Source organism: Schistocerca nitens, chromosome 2 (genome assembly GCF_023898315.1).
Source record: "Schistocerca nitens isolate TAMUIC-IGC-003100 chromosome 2, iqSchNite1.1, whole genome shotgun sequence".
Lineage (NCBI taxonomy): Eukaryota > Metazoa > Arthropoda > Insecta > Orthoptera > Acrididae > Schistocerca > Schistocerca nitens.
Genome location: NC_064615.1, coordinates 201,572,943 through 201,590,241, shown reverse-complemented (window position 1 = coordinate 201,590,241; position 17,299 = coordinate 201,572,943). Strand labels below are relative to the sequence as shown.

The 17,299-nt window shown below is 46.5% G+C and overlaps 1 protein-coding gene across 2 annotated transcripts in view; it reads left to right on the top strand.

The window, feature by feature from the left end:
* Positions 1 to 17,299, top strand: part of LOC126235899 (26S proteasome non-ATPase regulatory subunit 14) — a 39,667-nt gene that overhangs the window by 536 nt on the left and 21,832 nt on the right. For both annotated transcript variants that reach the window (XM_049944842.1, XM_049944841.1), the window contains exons 2-5: positions 82 to 344; positions 493 to 709; positions 8,888 to 9,000; positions 13,377 to 13,577. In XM_049944842.1, coding sequence (XP_049800799.1) covers positions 102 to 344; positions 493 to 709; positions 8,888 to 9,000; positions 13,377 to 13,577 — 774 coding nt within the window. In that variant the 5' untranslated portion in view covers positions 82 to 101. The remainder of the gene's footprint in view (positions 1 to 81; positions 345 to 492; positions 710 to 8,887; positions 9,001 to 13,376; positions 13,578 to 17,299) is intronic.

Sequence of the window (17,299 nt, the reverse complement as noted above, 5' to 3'; positions counted from 1 at the left end):
GACAGGGATGCTGGATATATAGCAGTCCTGTAAATAGCGTGCACTGAAGTATCCAAATAAATTTTGATATAAATTTTTCAGGTTTTACTTGTGCCAGTGCTATGGATCGTTTATTACGGTTAGGTGGGGGTATGCCAGGTTTGAGCCAGGCACCTCCGCCTTCAGACGCACCTGTAGTTGACACAGCAGAACAAGTTTACATTTCGTCATTGGCGTTATTAAAAATGTTGAAACACGGTCGCGCTGGAGTGCCGATGGAAGTCATGGGTCTAATGCTTGGAGAATTTGTTGATGACTATACAGTTCGTGTGATTGATGTGTTTGCAATGCCACAAACGGGAACGGTGAGTCACTTTACTGTTCTTTCCTAATCAGTCCTCAGCTGTTTCAGTTGTTTAAATTAAATCCGAAAATAGGTCTTTCACATTAACAGTTTTTAAATAGGGGCTGCGTGTTGTAATAAATGGAACTGTTTTTCTTTTTTGTCTGCAGGGTGTAAGTGTCGAGGCCGTGGATCCTGTATTTCAGGCTAAGATGCTTGATATGCTAAAGCAAACTGGACGACCAGAAATGGTTGTTGGCTGGTACCATTCCCACCCAGGTTTTGGTTGCTGGTTATCTGGTGTAGACATAAATACACAACAGAGTTTTGAGGCACTTTCAGAGCGTGCAGTGGCAGTTGTGGTGGACCCTATCCAGAGTGTAAAAGGTTGGTAGTGAAGAGCTTGTTGGAATGTATGTAGTAGTTCATTAAGTCCTTTGTAGTATAATGTCTGTTTTCAGTTCACTTTAATTGATGCAAAACCAAATGTCAGCCTGAAGGCTACGAGAATACTGAAATAGGGATGAATTATCTTCTTTCACTTTTGTCAGATTTTGTTAGAGCATTTTTTTCTCCTCAGAGAAGTGTTGAATTACCATGTTGGCAAAGTTACAAAGCTGCCTTCTTTCCTGGGTGACTACTAATTAGCTCCATTGTTAAATATATCTAGGCTACATCATGCATAAACTGTTTTGCACAAGTTCACTACCTAACTGGTGCACTTACATTTCATGACCTTTCTCAGAAAAGGCCCGTTATTTACCAGCTTGCTTGAGTTATAAGTGATCACAGTAGTTTTCTTCTTGTCACATCCCATGCTTTGTGTGTTCATTTTTCTTAGAACAGTGATTTCTAAATTTTCTTGTGTTGGGTGCCTGATTTTTATCTATCATTGCAGAAATTCTGTTAGCTATGTCACAGTAATAATATCTGCAATGGGGAAGCTATCTATTTTATGTATACTGCAAATGCATTGTGTAGTATTACAGCTTTCAGTACGACAGTTAAATAAAATGAGGAAGAATATTGAAGTACTGAGCAAAGCTGTGCCTCAGTAAGTGAATTGGCTTGCATTCAGGTGGAATAAGATTCAAATCCTGCCACTGAGGCCACGAAGTTTAGGTTGATTTTTACTACTACTACTACTACTACTACTACCACCGTCTTGTACCCAGCGTCTCTTCTGACGAAAGCATGTATTAAGACTTCTGTTAAGATAACTGTAATGATGTTGTACACATTATTTACTTAGGACTCAACACTTGCACTTGTGAAATGTAAAAATTCACGAAGTCATGCTCACCGTAGTCTTAAGTCTTCTTGTTAATGTGGTTATAGCTTTTCCATATATTAACATGATAGGCTTAGAAAAAGGCATGCATGAAGTTCATACAAGACCCTCGTGAATTATGATGGTATATAAATAAATATTTCAATACTACAAATAGAAGTAGGGAGCAGTGGAAGAATAAACCGTGACACCATGCAGGAGACAGTCTGGTTTACCGATGGGTAGAGAACAGATGAAGTCACTGTGGTTGGGGTATACAGAGTAGAGTAGACTAGAGAGAGCAGTCTCTCTAGGGAAGTGTGCCACAGTATTGCAGATGAAAATATGTGCTGTCAAAGTGTGTGCAGAGGAGAATTTGTGTAGATTCTACAAAGATTGTAGCACCTACTTTTATTAAGATGGCCAATGTTGTTGTTGTCTTCAGTCTTGAGACTGGTTTGATGCAGCTCTCCATGCTACTCTATCCTGTGCAAGCTTCATCATCTCCCAGTACTTACTGCAACCTACATCCTTCTGAATCTGCTGGCCAAACAGCACTGAAATCTCTATCCACCACTGAAACAAGTTCAAAGCTCATTGCAGAATGCCCCAAAGCCCTTGTGGGATAAGGGGAAAGCAACGGGATAAATTTTCTGTATGTCTCTGGTCACCTAGGAATCACTGGCAGTGAACAAGCTAAATGGGCTGGACCCAGGACCTTTGTGATGACTTTATTTATTGGATAGGAATCTGTCCTAACATCACTATTGCAGTCGATAAATCAAAACTATGAAACTGAAGGTGATACAAAAACCTAAAAATAAATCCCCTTACCAGCCACCAGAGCAATTATTTATTTCGCTTCTCTGAACTCCCTCAAGATAAAATGAAGAAGCAAGTAAGACAGACTAAAGGGTCCATATAATCTGAATAGTTATAAACACCAGATGCCAAAATAACTGGGCTAGGTCCCAATGGCTAAGGCTTTGAAACATTGTGATTCTGTCAGCTTTGACTAGTGACATTGACACCACATCTATTTGTCAATATTGCGAATAAAGTATTGTGACTATGACATTATGCAATCTTACAAATTTTAAATGTCAAAGTCCAAGGAGAATGTTGAGGTTTTTGACAGGAATACCTTCAAACACATTAAAATTATTAGATCACTGTTGGGAAAATAGTTTTCATCTGGAGCATAAATGTAACTACGGAATTCATAAGAACTGAAAAAAAGAATTGATTTTGGAGTAACTCAGGAATGTGGGCAGATGAACTCCTTATACATTTCTTCCCTTTCTTTATTTTATTTTATCCACTAGAAGTGGTTAGTGAAAGCTTTTCTTCCTTCTAAAGTAAGCAGTATGAAATTTAAGGTTTTACCAGATTATATGATATTTATCCTGCCACATTCCTCAAAGTTATTCAAATACTAACAATTTAAGGAAAAGATACTACTACTACTACCACTACTTCTGCTTCTACTTGCAGTAAATATGACATGTTAAGTTCCAGGCACACAATTAATTAATTAATTAATTAATAGTACATGTCTGCATCTTAATGTGTCATCTTTGTGGTAAAAAGCATTCTCTCTATCTTTTCCTTGTATCGTTGACATTCCAACCAGCAGTTTCCATTGTTCAAATATTGTATATGCTGGTAAAAGCTCAAAGAGAAATTATCATTAAACATTTGTTGGCTTTGCCAAATCATTATCAAACTGTCACTTTCCAGCATAACCTAAACCTCAGTCTATCATTACAACCTTCATCTACAGCATTTTAGCAAATGCATGTTAACTTTGCTGTATTGAATTTTACACCTTTATTATGACTGGTTACGGTTGTCAACCATCATCCAGGGAAAAGCAAAAAAACAATATGTCTCTTATATTTCATATTGTGCTACAGACAAATGCCATACAAGAGGGCATATTATGATACACATCAACAGCTATCAGTGAAATCTTGTTTTTCATTGATCCTCTTGAAAATGTTTTTATTATAAGGTATGTCCATGAATATCAAATTTATTTTATGAATATAAAAAACTGTATTATTATTTTTTCTAAATGAAAACTTATTTTATTTTCTCATGATTGTCCTACATTAATTGCCATGGCTTCCAACCTACAAGGATGTGTGTTACGCATTTCTGTTGTTCTACCTCGGTCCATCCAGAACCAAATTTCTTTTCTAACCTCCTTAGAATGTGCTTCCAATCTTATTTTGCCCCCTCTCCCCACCCCTTGTCCTCTCCTGCTGGTTAGTACCAAGACCATGAATTAGCACTTCAAGGTCGTAAAGTTTGTCACCCCTCATGGTCTTCTGACACCTCTTCCTCTTGGTTCTTCTGGAGTATTGGGATCCTACCATCATTTACGCTGATAGCAGTAAAACTATGGGTAGGACAGGATACATTTTTGCATTTCCTGCCATTCAGGAACATCATTTGTTGATAAGAACATGTAGTGATTTTGTGTTGCATGTGACATTCACTATGTGCTATGTGTTATTAAACATACCTCCCTCAGCTGCATTCTAATTTGTAGTGACTCAGTGAGCAGACTCCAGGTTATTGATCGATGTTACTCTTGTTGCTCTGTGAAATCTCTTGCTGTTCATGACATCTTTGACCTTAGTCCCACCGCCTCTCAGTGGTCTTTCTCTGCATCCCAAGTCATGTGGACATCCCAGGGAATGAAATGGCTGACCATTGGGCTGGAGAATTTATTATTAGCCCGACATTCACTTTGACAATTCCAGGTACAGGTTTGCTTATGCAAATATCTCTCATTACAACTTCATCTGGTGGTGTACTGGCCCCTCTTTGTTCCGTTACCGAGGAGATTATTGCTGCATGACACTCCTTCTCCTGTTCCTCCTGAAAGGGCTTCACCATTGTATGTCACCTCTGTATTGGTCATCCAGATTAACCCATTGTTTAAGTAATGAACCGCCCCCATCTTGTGGTTGTGAAGCCTAATGGACAATAGCTGACATCCCGTTGGAATGCCCTTAACTTCTAGCTCTCCATACCAAGCACAGTCTTCCAGACTCTTTGCTTTTAATATTTCAGACAACTCATTGACAGCTGAACTGGTTCTCCATTAAAGTGTTTTTTATTGTCATATATAACATTTTAAACGTTAAGGATAGGATGGGGTGGTTGGGATGTGTCTCACAACATGCTGGATCTGGGCGGGGGGGGGGGGGGGGGGGAGGAAGGAAGGGACCTCAACCACACCTCTTTTACCAGCTGCATGGGTCCGGTTAGCCCTTCTTTTCTGCCACACCCTATTACCTGTTTTAGGGGTAGCACTCCAATGAGAAGAGTCCGGCTTCGGCAGCCAAAGACTGTATGGTGAGTAGCAGTCTATCCTTTTGTAGTCTTGTCATTATTCCATCTTGGATTTTTGATTGTTTAGTGTAAGGAAAAGACAGATTGCTGCTTACGGCAAAGATGACACATTAAGATGCATACAGGCACATTTAATTTTTTATTGTTGGCACCCCAACAGACATACATTATGTTTTTAGGCTTCTCACTTTTACCATTACAGATCTTCCGCTAGGAGGCATTCTACATGTAACTGTATGTGCCCCTGGTGGGGGCTCAGATGCTAGTGGGGTTACTCACGGCTTAGATGAGCCATCTGGGAGATTTGCTCTGGCCCACATACATGTATTTTTCCTTAAATTATTTCCCAACTCTGGCATCAGCATTGCTTTTAATGACTCTGTTCTACCACTCCTACAGTCTTTCAGTATCAAATTTCTGACTAATGTCAATAATGCCATATGAAATGCCTCTTGACTGAGGTGCAGATGACATATTTAGTCCCTGAGACCCCAACCGACCAACTTATCAACCTCTGTAAGCTGTCCATATATTTTGGTGTAATTTGACTGCATACAACTATTCCATGCAAAACCTGAACAGTAAGTGCCCTCGCACAAGCTGTGTGAACAATAATGTTGGACTATTGTTGAAAGAAGTGACAGGATGCTGCCTCCTGACAGGAAAGGTGCACTCCAACTTTGAATGTTCCACAGAACCAGTGATTGTTTATCTCATGCCACCAGACTGCAGTGATGACTAATCTAATGCTACCAGTGAGTATTGAAATGAATTGACTCACATTTTAAAGGTTAAGATTGAAGCCCAGAAAAAGAAAAACTGGCAGGGTCAAAAGCTATTTGAATTTCCAGTATTTGTTGACTGCATGCTCACTATCAAATTTTAAAAAGCCAGGGAAATCTCTGAGATCGGTGTCCAAAAAACAACCAGAATTTGTTACTTTGTAATGGACTGACTCTGTAGTATGTAAAACTGTGGACTAGCAGAAAGTCTTTTATAGAATGCTTACTGGATACTATATACAAAAAAGTTATTTGCACATTTCAAGGACAGCAGTTAATTTTGCCATTCAATTAAAACTGTCTCCATTTGTAAAAACCAGTACTGGGTTATACCGTCTTTTCAATTACAAAATATCAACATATGCCTTGTACCAGAGTGTTTAAATTCTGACTAAAATTAATCCTTTTTTTTCTGCGTACATGCGGTAAAACTTGTACAGAATCATTATTAATTTTTATTGTGAGCCAAAGTAAAGTAATCTTAAGTTGATATTGCAATACATGTTGTCTTATAGCATGCAGTTATTTGGGAAAATGTGTTACTTTCAAGAAACTACTATCATATGATAATGCTATCAGTGTTGACAGAAATAATTGTCTGGACACTGAAACAGAAACTCTTGAGGTCGAATTGTGCATTTAAATATTCTTTCACATTGTAGTGTATGTTTTGTAGGATAAAGTTTGCTTGCCTGTGGTGGCAGCAAGGGGGCAGACACCTTCCTGGCCATTGAGCAAAACTAAGTGTTGTCACAGGTGCCTCTAAAGTATGGGCATGTCACTGTCTGGAGGAGAGGCGTTACAACTATTAAATACTTTTCTTAGCAAGACATCCAGAGTAAGATCAGATATCAGTGCCTTTTGGTTTTTGGTAGAAATGAAGATGCAGAACAGGGCTGTCTTTTATAATGAAATTTATTGTAATGGTTGTGAGAATCAGCTTAAACAAATAGCAAGCAGCAAACCTCCAGAGCTCCTTTGAAACCATGCCAAGATATTTAGAGATCTGACCACAATTTTCATAAATATCTTGCTAAGGGATAGGTTTCTAGCAGTAATAAGGGTATAGGTCACTCTCCCTGTCTACAAAAAAAGGAAGTGTATTAATCAAACAGAGCTGATGTCATCTATCTTAAATGTGTAATTAAAACAGTATCTTTTAATATATTGAGTTCAGAAATTATGAATTTTCTGGTACAAAGTGGAAATCGACATGGTTTCCTAAAACATGGATCATAAACTCACACTTTTCACACACAGGTGTGAGGTAACAAGGTTCATTTGGTGTTACTGGAGTTCTGTAAAGTTTAAGATTCAGTAACACATTGATGACTGTAATGTACTTAGGTTCATATGATACTTGTAATTAGATTTGTGACTGGATTGAATATTTAACAGGCACAAATGCTGTATGTTAACTGGGAGAGTGTACCAATAGTATATCTGGTGTACAGGGGACAAGTATACAGGAGACCACTATTTTAGATATTAAAGACTAAAGGGGTGTAATAACGAAAATAATAAATATTGATAACAAAATATAAATGGATAGATAAAAAATCTATTCACCAAGTGGCAGCAGGGGAACACACATAAAAGGATTTAACTATTTTTAGCTAGTGGCTCATTTTTCTGGCAGAGGAGTTGAAGGGGAAGGAAGAGGAGAGGTGTGAAGGAAAAGGACTGGGGAGGCGTAGGGTAAAGGGTACAGTTCAGAAGTCATCCAGAACCCTAGGTCAGGGGAGACTTACCGGACGGGATGAGAAGGAAAGACTTTCCTTCTCATCCCATCCGGTAAGTTTCCCCTGACCTGGGGTTCTGGAGTGACTTTGCTGAAATGTACCCCTTTTCCTAAACCTCTCCAGTCCTTTTCCTTCACCCCTATATCTTCCATCCGCTTCAACTCATCTGCCAGAAGAAGGAGCCACTAGCTGGAAATAGTTAAATCCTTTTGTGTGTGTTCCCCTGCTGCCACTTGGTGAATAGATTTTTTATCTATCCATTTATATTTTGTTATCAATATTTATTATTTTTGTTATTTTGTCTCCAAAAGCATGTAATAGTTAAATCCTTGTGTGTGTGTGTGTGTGTGTGTGTGTGTGTGTGTGTGTGTGTGTGTGTGTGTGTGTGTGTGTGTGTGTGTGTGTGTGTGTGGATACTATTAGTTGCAATCTCAAAATTTTCGCACTTGCTGCAGTTATATATGATCAAGTTTTATCTTTTGCAAATGGTAGTACTATCTAGTAAGACCCAATCAAAATATCAGTCTGCAGTAAAGGTTCATTATTAGCTCATAATCTATGTAAAATGAAATAGGGTGCAAAAGTTCAGGCATTTGGCATATATTTCAGAACTTGTTTAGTTGAGTTTCATGTCATTGAGTGCACATGGTCATGTCATTGAGTGCACATGGTCATGTCATTGAGTGCACATGGTCATGTCATTGAGTGCACATGGTCATGTCATTGAGTGCACATGGTCATGTCATTGAGTGCACATGGTCATGTCATTGAGTGCACATGGTCATGTCATTGAGTGCACATGGTCATGTCATTGAGTGCACATGGTCATGTCATTGAGTGCACATGGTCATGTCATTGAGTGCACATGGTCATGTCATTGAGTGCACATGGTCATGTCATTGAGTGCACATGGTCATGTCATTGAGTGCACATGGTCATGTCATTGAGTGCACATGGTCATGTCATTGAGTGCACATGGTCATGTCATTGAGTGCACATGGTCATGTCATTGAGTGCACATGGTCATGTCATTGAGTGCACATGGTCATGTCATTGAGTGCACATGGTCATGTCATTGAGTGCACATGGTCATGTCATTGAGTGCACATGGTCATGTCATTGAGTGCACATGGTCATGTCATTGAGTGCACATGGTCATGTCATTGAGTGCACATGGTCATGTCATTGAGTGCACATGGTCATGTCATTGAGTGCACATGGTCATGTCATTGAGTGCACATGGTCATGTCATTGAGTGCACATGGTCAGAATTCATTGCAGGCAGATGGCTGATAAAGAAGCCAAAATGAATTTGCAGAATCAAACAATGGAAAATCCAGATGGAATGTAACAATTGAATTTGCAGAATTGTTTGTAATACATAGAATAAAATTGTTTGCTACAGGTAAAGTTGTGATTGATGCATTTCGACTTATCAATCCTAATATGATGGTCCTGGGACAAGAACCTCGCCAGACAACATCAAATCTTGGCCATCTCCAGAAGCCTTCGGTACAGGTGAGACTGTTTAGACTTAACGCAGCTGTGGTAAACAGTAGGTCTGGAACTAGTTAAAGTAAAGAAACTTCCACAAACAAATATGAAAATCATTCTGAAATAAATATACTTTATATATACTGAAGATCAAATGCTGCCAAAAGGAAATAAACAAAATAACTTTTTAGAATAATAATGGAAGTGAATAATTTCAGTATCTGGGATGGTAATTTTAGTAACAGGAGGGAACAAATTTGAAAGTTGAGTCACATTAAGTCTGAAAGATTAAGGCCAACAGTGAGTGGAAATAACTTGTCTTGATGTACTGTAAAGGAAAATTAGGGGAGTGAGGTAATTCTCAACTGGATGATCCATGCACAAACTGGTTTATTACAAAATTCATTATGAAGTTGCCACCACCAAAGTGTACCTTCACAGTACAGTAAAAGTGTAGTGTCTTCTTCATTGGTACACATTCAAATGTAAAAGATATAAGGATGGTCCATAGTGCAACCCCTTTAGTAGGGGAGCCTCGCCTCAAGATCCCAGGTACTCATTTGATGGCAGGCTGATGAGCCATCCTGGAGATGCTGGAAATAGGAAGAATCACCACTTCTATCTGTAATTGAACCCAGGGGCTCTAGAGACCAGTGCTCTACCTGCTAGACCATCGCGGTAAAAGATAAAAATGTCTATTTGTGAGTAAATAAGAGTGGTATCAATTTTCTTCCTTAGTAGTAGTTTGTTAAAATAATGACTACCTGAAAATGCTCACCTTGTCTAAAAATTAGGAAGGGTATCACAGTGTAGGTTATGCAAAAATAATTTTTAAGAAGAAATTCTGGACATTGTGCTGTTCAAAGCTAATTAGCATTGAAGATAGCCTATTTAACCATTGTGCACACAAATTCAATCGTCTCACCTGAGGTGGTGTTGCCAAACGTTTCTAGTTTGCTTTCCTGTAAATGAACACGAGTGAGACAACAGTTTGACATGGGATGGTAGTAAGAATAGACTCTGAGCCAAAGATGGGATGGTAGTGAGGATAGACCCACAGTCAAAGAGAGTTAGAATGCTGCTCCATTCCCCTCCCTGTTCCTCCCTCCCTCCCTCCCTCCCCCCCAGTCCCCCTCTCCCTTCCCCCAGTCCCCCTCTCCCTTCCCCCAGTCCCCCTCTCCCTTCCCCCAGTCCCCCTCTCCCTTCCCCCAGTCCCCCTCTCCCTTCCCCCAGTCCCCCTCTCCCTTCCCCCAGTCCCCCTCTCCCTTCCCCCAGTCCCCCTCCCCCTCTCCCTTCCTCCCTCACCCTCCCACCAGTCCCCCTCTCCCTTCCTCCCTCACCCTCCCACCAGTCCCCCTCTCCCTTCCTCCCTCACCCTCCCCCCAGTCCCCCTCTCCCTTCCTCCCTCACCCCACCCATCCCCCTCACCCCCACTGCCCCCCTCTCGCTCCCTCGCCCCCACTGCCCCCCCGCGCCCCCACTGCCCCCCCTCGCCCCCACTGCCCCCCCTCGCCCCCACTGCCCCCCCTCGCCCCCACTGCCCCCCCTCGCCCCCACTGCCCCCCCTCGCCCCCACTGCCCCCCCTCGCCCCCACTGCCCCCCCTCGCCCCCACTGCCCCCCCTCGCCCCCACTGCCCCCCCCTCGCCCCCACTGCCCCCCCTCGCCCCCACTGCCCCCCCTCGCCCCCACTGCCCCCCCTCGCCCCCACTGCCCCCCCCCTCGCCCCCACTGCCCCCCCCCTCGCCCCCACTGCCCCCCTCGCCCCCACTGCCCCCCTCGCCACCACTGCCCCCCCCTCGCCCCCACTGCCCCCCCCTCGCCCCCACTGCCCCCCCCCCTCGCCCCCACTGCCCCCCCCCCCTCGCCCCCACTGCCCCCCCCCTCGCCCCCACTGCCCCCCTCGCCCCCACTGCCCCCCCTCGCCCCCACTGCCCCCCTCTCGCTCCCTCGCCCCCACTGCCCCCCCTCGCCCCCACTGCCCCCCCTCGCCCCCACTGCCCCCCCTCGCCCACACTGCCCCCCTCGCCCCCACAGCCCCCCCCCTCGCCCCCACTGCCCCCCCCCCTCGCCCCCACTGCCCCACCCCTCGCCCCCACTGCCCCCCTCGCCCCCACTGCCCCCCCCTCGCCCCCACTGCCCCCCCCTCGCCCCCACTGCCCCCCCCCCCTCGCCCCCTAGGCCCCCACCCCTCGCCCCCACTGCCCCCCCCTCGCCCCCACTGCCCCCCCCCCTCGCCCCCACTGCCCCCCCCTCGCCCCCACTGCCCCCCCCTCGCCCCCACTGCCCCCCTCGCCCCCACTGCCCCCCCTCGCCCCCACTGCCCCCCCTCGCCCCCACTGCCCCCCCCTCGCCCCCACTGCCCCCCCCCTCTCGCCCCACTGCCCTCCCTCGCACCCACTGCCCTCCCTCGCACCCACTGCCCCCCCGCCCCCCACTGCCCCCCCTCGCCCCCACTGCCCGCCCTCGCCCCCACTGCCCCCCCTCGCCCCCCACTGCCCGCCCTCGCCCCCACTGCCCCCCCTCGCCCCCACTGCCCCCCCTCGCCCCCACTGCCCCCCCTCGCCCCCACTGCCCCCTCCTCGCCCCCACTGCCCCCCTCGCCCCCACTGCCCCCCCTCGCCCCCACTGCCCCCCCTCGCCCCCACTGCCCCCCCTCGCCCCCCACTGCCCCCCCTCGCCCCCACTGCCCCCCCTCGCCCCCACTGCCCCCCTCGCCCCCACTGCCCCCCTCGCCACCACTGCCCCCCCCCCCTCGCCCCCACTGCCCCCCCTCGCCCCCACTGCCCCCCCTCGCCCCCACTGCCCCCCCCCCTCGCCCCTACTGCCCCCCCCCCTCGCCCCTACTGCCCCCCCCCCTCGCCCCCACTGCCCCCCTCGCCCCCACTGCCCCCCCTCGCCCCCACTGCCCCCCTCTCGCTCCCTCGCCCCCACTGCCCCCCCTCGCCCCCACTGCCCCCCCTCGCCCCCACTGCCCCCCCTCGCCCACACTGCCCCCCTCGCCCCCACAGCCCCCCCCCCTCCGCCCCCACTGCCCCCCCCTCGCCCCCACTGCCCCACCCCTCGCCCCCACTGCCCCCCTCTCGCTCCCTCGCCCCCACTGCCCCCCCTCGCCCCCACTGCCCCCCCCCCCTCGCCCCCACTGCCCCCCCCTCGCCCCCACTGCCCCCCCCCCCTCGCCCCCACTGCCCCCCTCGCCCCCACTGCCCCCCTCGCCCCCACTGCCCCCCCTCGCCCCCACTGCCCCCCCTCGCCCCCACTGCCCCCACTGCCCCCACTGCCCCCCCTCGCCCCCACTGCCCCCCTCTCGCTCCCTCGCCCCCACTGCCCCCCTCGCCCCCACTGCCCCCCCTCGCCCCCACTGCCCCCCTCTCGCTCCCTCGCCCCCACTGCCCCCCCTCGCCCCCACTGCCCCCCCCCCTCGCCCCCACTGCCCCTCCCCTCGCCCCCACTGCCCCCCCTCGCCCCCACTGCCACCCCCTCGCCCCCACTGCCCCCCTCTCGCTCCCTCGCACCCACTGCCCCCCTGCCCCCCCTCTCGCTCCCTCGCCCCCACTGCCCCCCTGCCCCCCCTCTCGCTCCCTCGCCCCCACTGCCCCCCTGCCCCCCCCCTCTCGCTCCCTCGCCCCCACTGCACCCCTGCCCCCCTCTCGCTCCCTCGCCCCCACTGCACCCCTGCCCCCCCTCTCGCCCCCACTGCCCCCTGCCCCCCTCTCGCTCCCTCGCCCCCACTGCCCCCTGCCCCCCTCTCGCTCCCTCGCCCCCACTGCCCCCTGCCCCCCTCTCGCTCCCTCGCCCCCACTGCCCCCACTGCCCCCCTCTCGCTCCCTCGCCCCCACTGCCCCCACTGCCCCCTCTCGCTCTCGCCCCCACTGCCCCCCTCGCTCTCGCCCCCACTGCCCCCCCCGCTCTCGCCCCCACTGCCCCCCCTCGCTCTCGCCCCCACTGCCCCCCCTCGCTCTCGCCCCCACTGCCCCCCCCTCGCTCTCGCCCCCACTGCCCCCCCCTCGCCCTCGCTCGCCCCCACTGCCCCCCCCCTCGCCCCCACTGCCCCACTCACTCTCGCCCCCACTCCCGCGCCCCAACTGCGCCCCCCCTCGACCCAACTGCCCCCCCCGCTCTTGCTCCCTCGCCCCCACTGCCCCCCCTCGCGCTCTCTTGCTCCCTCGCCCCCACTGCCCCCCCTCGCGCTCTCTTGCTCCCTCGCCCCCACTGCCCCCCCTCGCGCTCTCTTGCTCCCTCGCCCCCACTGCCCCCCCTCGCGCTCTCTTGCTCCCTCGCCCCCACTGCCCCCCCTCGCGCTCCCTCTCCTCCCACCTTTCTGATGTTTGGCACCTTGTAATCCAGCCAGAAGTTAAATGTTGTAGATATTGTGTTTATGTGTGTATTTGTCATTTATAGGCTCTCATACATGGACTGAATAGGCACTATTACTCTATCAGCATTAATTATCGCAAGAATGAATTGGAGCAAAAGATGCTTTTGAACCTGCATAAAAAGTCTTGGATGGATGGCCTTATGCTAGCTGACTACTCTGAGCACTGCAAGCTCAATGAATCAACAGTGCAGGATATGTTGGACTTGGCACGTAACTACAACAAGGTTAGTTGCATTTTGCACAGGTAGTATTGTAATAACTGCAGTGTTGATTTATAATGGAATTTAATTTTAGCGTCAGATTGCACTATTATACATCAAATTTATGAGTTCCCTGTATATTAAAACTGTGTGCTGTACTGGGTTTCATAGCAGATAGGGATTGCTTTAAAATCCTGGAGTTGGGTAGTCAAATTTCAGTCATTTAGCAACACGGCCTATGCGAGCTCTTGATTTGTTCTACCCACTTATAGAGGATGAATATGACTTGACCGTTAATTACATATTTTGGAAAGGGAACATCAGTGATCTAGGACTAGCAAAGACTTTCTAGAAAGACATTGAGGACTTCAGAAAAGTTAATGGCAATTGTTGTTGTTGTGGTCTTCAGTCCTAAGACTGGTTTGATGCAGCTCTCCATGCTACCCTATCCTGTGCAACCTTCTTCATCTCCCAGTACTTACTGCAACCTACATCCTTCTGAATCTGCTTAGTGTATTCATCTCTTGGTCTCCCTCTACGATTTTTACCCTCCACACTGCCCTCCAATGCTAAATTTGTGATCCCTTGATGCCCCAGAACATGTCCTACCAACCGATCCCTTCTTCTGGTCAAGTTGTTCCACAAACTCCTCTTCTCCCCAATTCTATTCAATACCTCCCCATTAGTTATGTGATCTACCCATCTAATCTTCAGCATTCTTCTGTAGCACCACATTTCGAAAGCTTCTATTCTCTTCTTGTCCAAACTATTTATCGTCCATGTTTCACTTCCATACAAATACTTTCAGAAACGCTTTCCTTCCCATTGCCAGTCTGCATTTTATATCCTCTCTACTTCGACCATCATCAATTATTTTGCTCCCCAAATAGCAAAACTCCTTTACTACTTTAAGTGTCTCATTTCCGAATCTAATTCCTTCAGCATCACCCGACTTAATTCGACTACATTCCACTATCCTTGTTTTGTTTTTGTTATTGTTCATCTTATATCCTCGTTTAAAGACACTGTCCATTCCGTTCAACTGCTCCTCAAAGTCCTTTGCTGTCTCTGACAGAATTACAATGTCATCGGCGAACCTCAAAGTTTTTATTTCTTCTCCATGAATTTTAATACCTACTCCGAATTTTTCTTTTGTTTCCTTTACTGCTTGCTCAATATACAGATTGAATAACATTGGGGAGAGGCTACAACCCTGTCTCACTCCCTTCCCAACCGCTGCTTCCCTTTCATGCCCCTTGACTCTTATAACTGCCATCTGGTTTCTGTACGAATTGTAAATAGCCTTTCACTCCCTGTATTTTACCCCTGCCACCTTTAGAATTTGAAAGAGAGTATTCCAGTCAACATTGTCAAAAGCTTTCTCTAAGTCTACAAATGCTAGAAACGTAGGTTTGCCTTTCCTTAATCTTTCTTCTAAGATAAGTCGTAAGGTCAGTATTGCCTCACGTGTTCCAGTATTTCTACGGAACCCAAACTGATCTTCCCCGAGGTCGGCTTCTACCAGTTTTTCCATTCGTTTGTAAAGAATTTGCGTTAGTATTTTGCAGCTGTGGCTTATTAAACTGATAGTTCGGTAATTTTCACATCTGTCAACACCTGCTTTCTTTGGGATTGGAATTATTATATTCTTCTTGAAGTCTGAGGGTATTTCGCCTGTCTCATACATCTTGCTCACCAGATGGTAGAGTTTTGTCAGGACTGGCTCTCCCAAGTCGCCAGTAGTTCTAATGGAATGTTGTCTACTCCCGGGGCCTTGTTTCGACTCAGGTCTTTCAGTGCTCTGTCAAACTCTTCACGCAGTATCGTATCTCCCATTTCATCTTCGTCTACATCCTCTTCCATTTCCATAATATAGTCCTCAAGCTGATTAAAAAATTTTTTTTTTAGAACTCATCGATCTAATAGTTTTTATAATAATCAATGTCAATTTAATAAATTTTTTATATGTTGTACAGCATATTTTACATACATAGCTTTTAATCAGCGGTCTCATCAGTTATTCAGACATACATAATGCGGAACGTACTCTTGGCTGCTACCCTACTGCTATAAAGAATATTGCTATGAAAACTACAGTTAAAGTAAGACGATTCTGCAGCATCCAACAAAGATGCAATTGTGATATAGGCGACTCGGTATAATCGATATATACCACAACTCCAAGGACTTTCACATCTTTGATGTAACTGACACTGTAATAGTATGAAGGTTGCCCATAGAGGGCACAGCTATTACACATCGTAGTTTACTGTTTTTATCTAAAATATAAATAAGCTGTACACATACTATCTGTTAATCAGACATGTTAAATGAATTAATTTTATGTTATTAGTGTATTTCCTGCTTTTATACTTTGATGATGGCGTTGTATTATGAACGCTGATTGGCAGTTGTGAAGTAGTGTGACAGGAGGTAGGCGGAGCCTCTGCAAATTTAAGCTCGTGCTCAGCACTCATAACCATCAGTTGACTTTGTAGCAGCTGAGGAGAGCTCCGCCTACCATCCTAAGGGAGCCATGGGTATAATTAATTTTATTTTATCTTGTTAAATTTTGACGTCATTAGACACTTTCATTTTATTTAAAGATTGGTTTCTAGTATTTCCTAAAATTAATCCACAGTTCTGATGATGATTATGTGAAAATAACCGAAACCGGTTACCTATATCATTGAAACATAAATGGTGTGATCAAGACTGAACTTCAGTCAAAATATAATAATCTATTGATCACTGTATTCCAAAAATGTTTACCAAATTTGTGCAGTCAACTATGTAACACAGGAATCAGTTTAATTTTTCAAGGAACACCTGGGTAGAATATGAAGAGTGACCCATGAGGTAACTCTTAAGGCTAGATTTGAAAGTGCGTGGATTACTGTCAAGATTTTTTTGGGGGGGGAGGGGGGGGCTGAATTCCTAGGCTAATGAATGGGGGTCGACAAGAGGTTTGCAAAGTGGTACAACCCTCATTGCCCGAACTGTCTGATTCTGCGCAAAAAATTCCTTTTGAGAATGGAAAGTACTACCCGAAAATGTAATACCATGTGTCATAAGCGAATGAAAATATGCGAAGTATACTACTTTTAGTGAACAAGATCCTGAACATGGGCTTTCCATGGAAGTTTACTGTGGGTGTTTTTCCAGAACACCTAGAAATTTGAGCTGTTCAGTCTCACTAATAATATTCCCATTCTGTATAATTAAGACATTAGGTTTTGTTCAGTTGTGTGTTATAAACTGTAAAAACTGAGTCTTACTGTGAATTAGCGTTACTTAATTTCTACAAGCCATTAATTTGTCTTGAACTGCACTATTTGAAACAGTGCCAGTGTTACACACATGCTTTACTACCAAACTACTGTCATCAGCAAACAGAAATATTTTAAAATCAACTGTAATACTAGAAGGTATATCATTAATATAAATAAGCAACAGGAGTGGCCCAGCACTGATCCCTGGGGCATGCCCCATGTGGATCCCACAACATAGCCATTTTGATTACTGTAGAGAATGACCTTTTTCTGGCTATTCTTAAAGTAAGAGGTGCACGAATTGTGAGCTACTCCCCTTATTCCACAATGGTCCAACTTCTGGAGCAATATTTTACGATAACATAGTCAAATGCCTTAGTTAAATAAAAAGATACCCAGTGTTCTAAACCATTTTTTTCATCCATCCAATACTTCAGAGAGAAGAGAATAATGCGTTTTCATTTGTTAAACTAC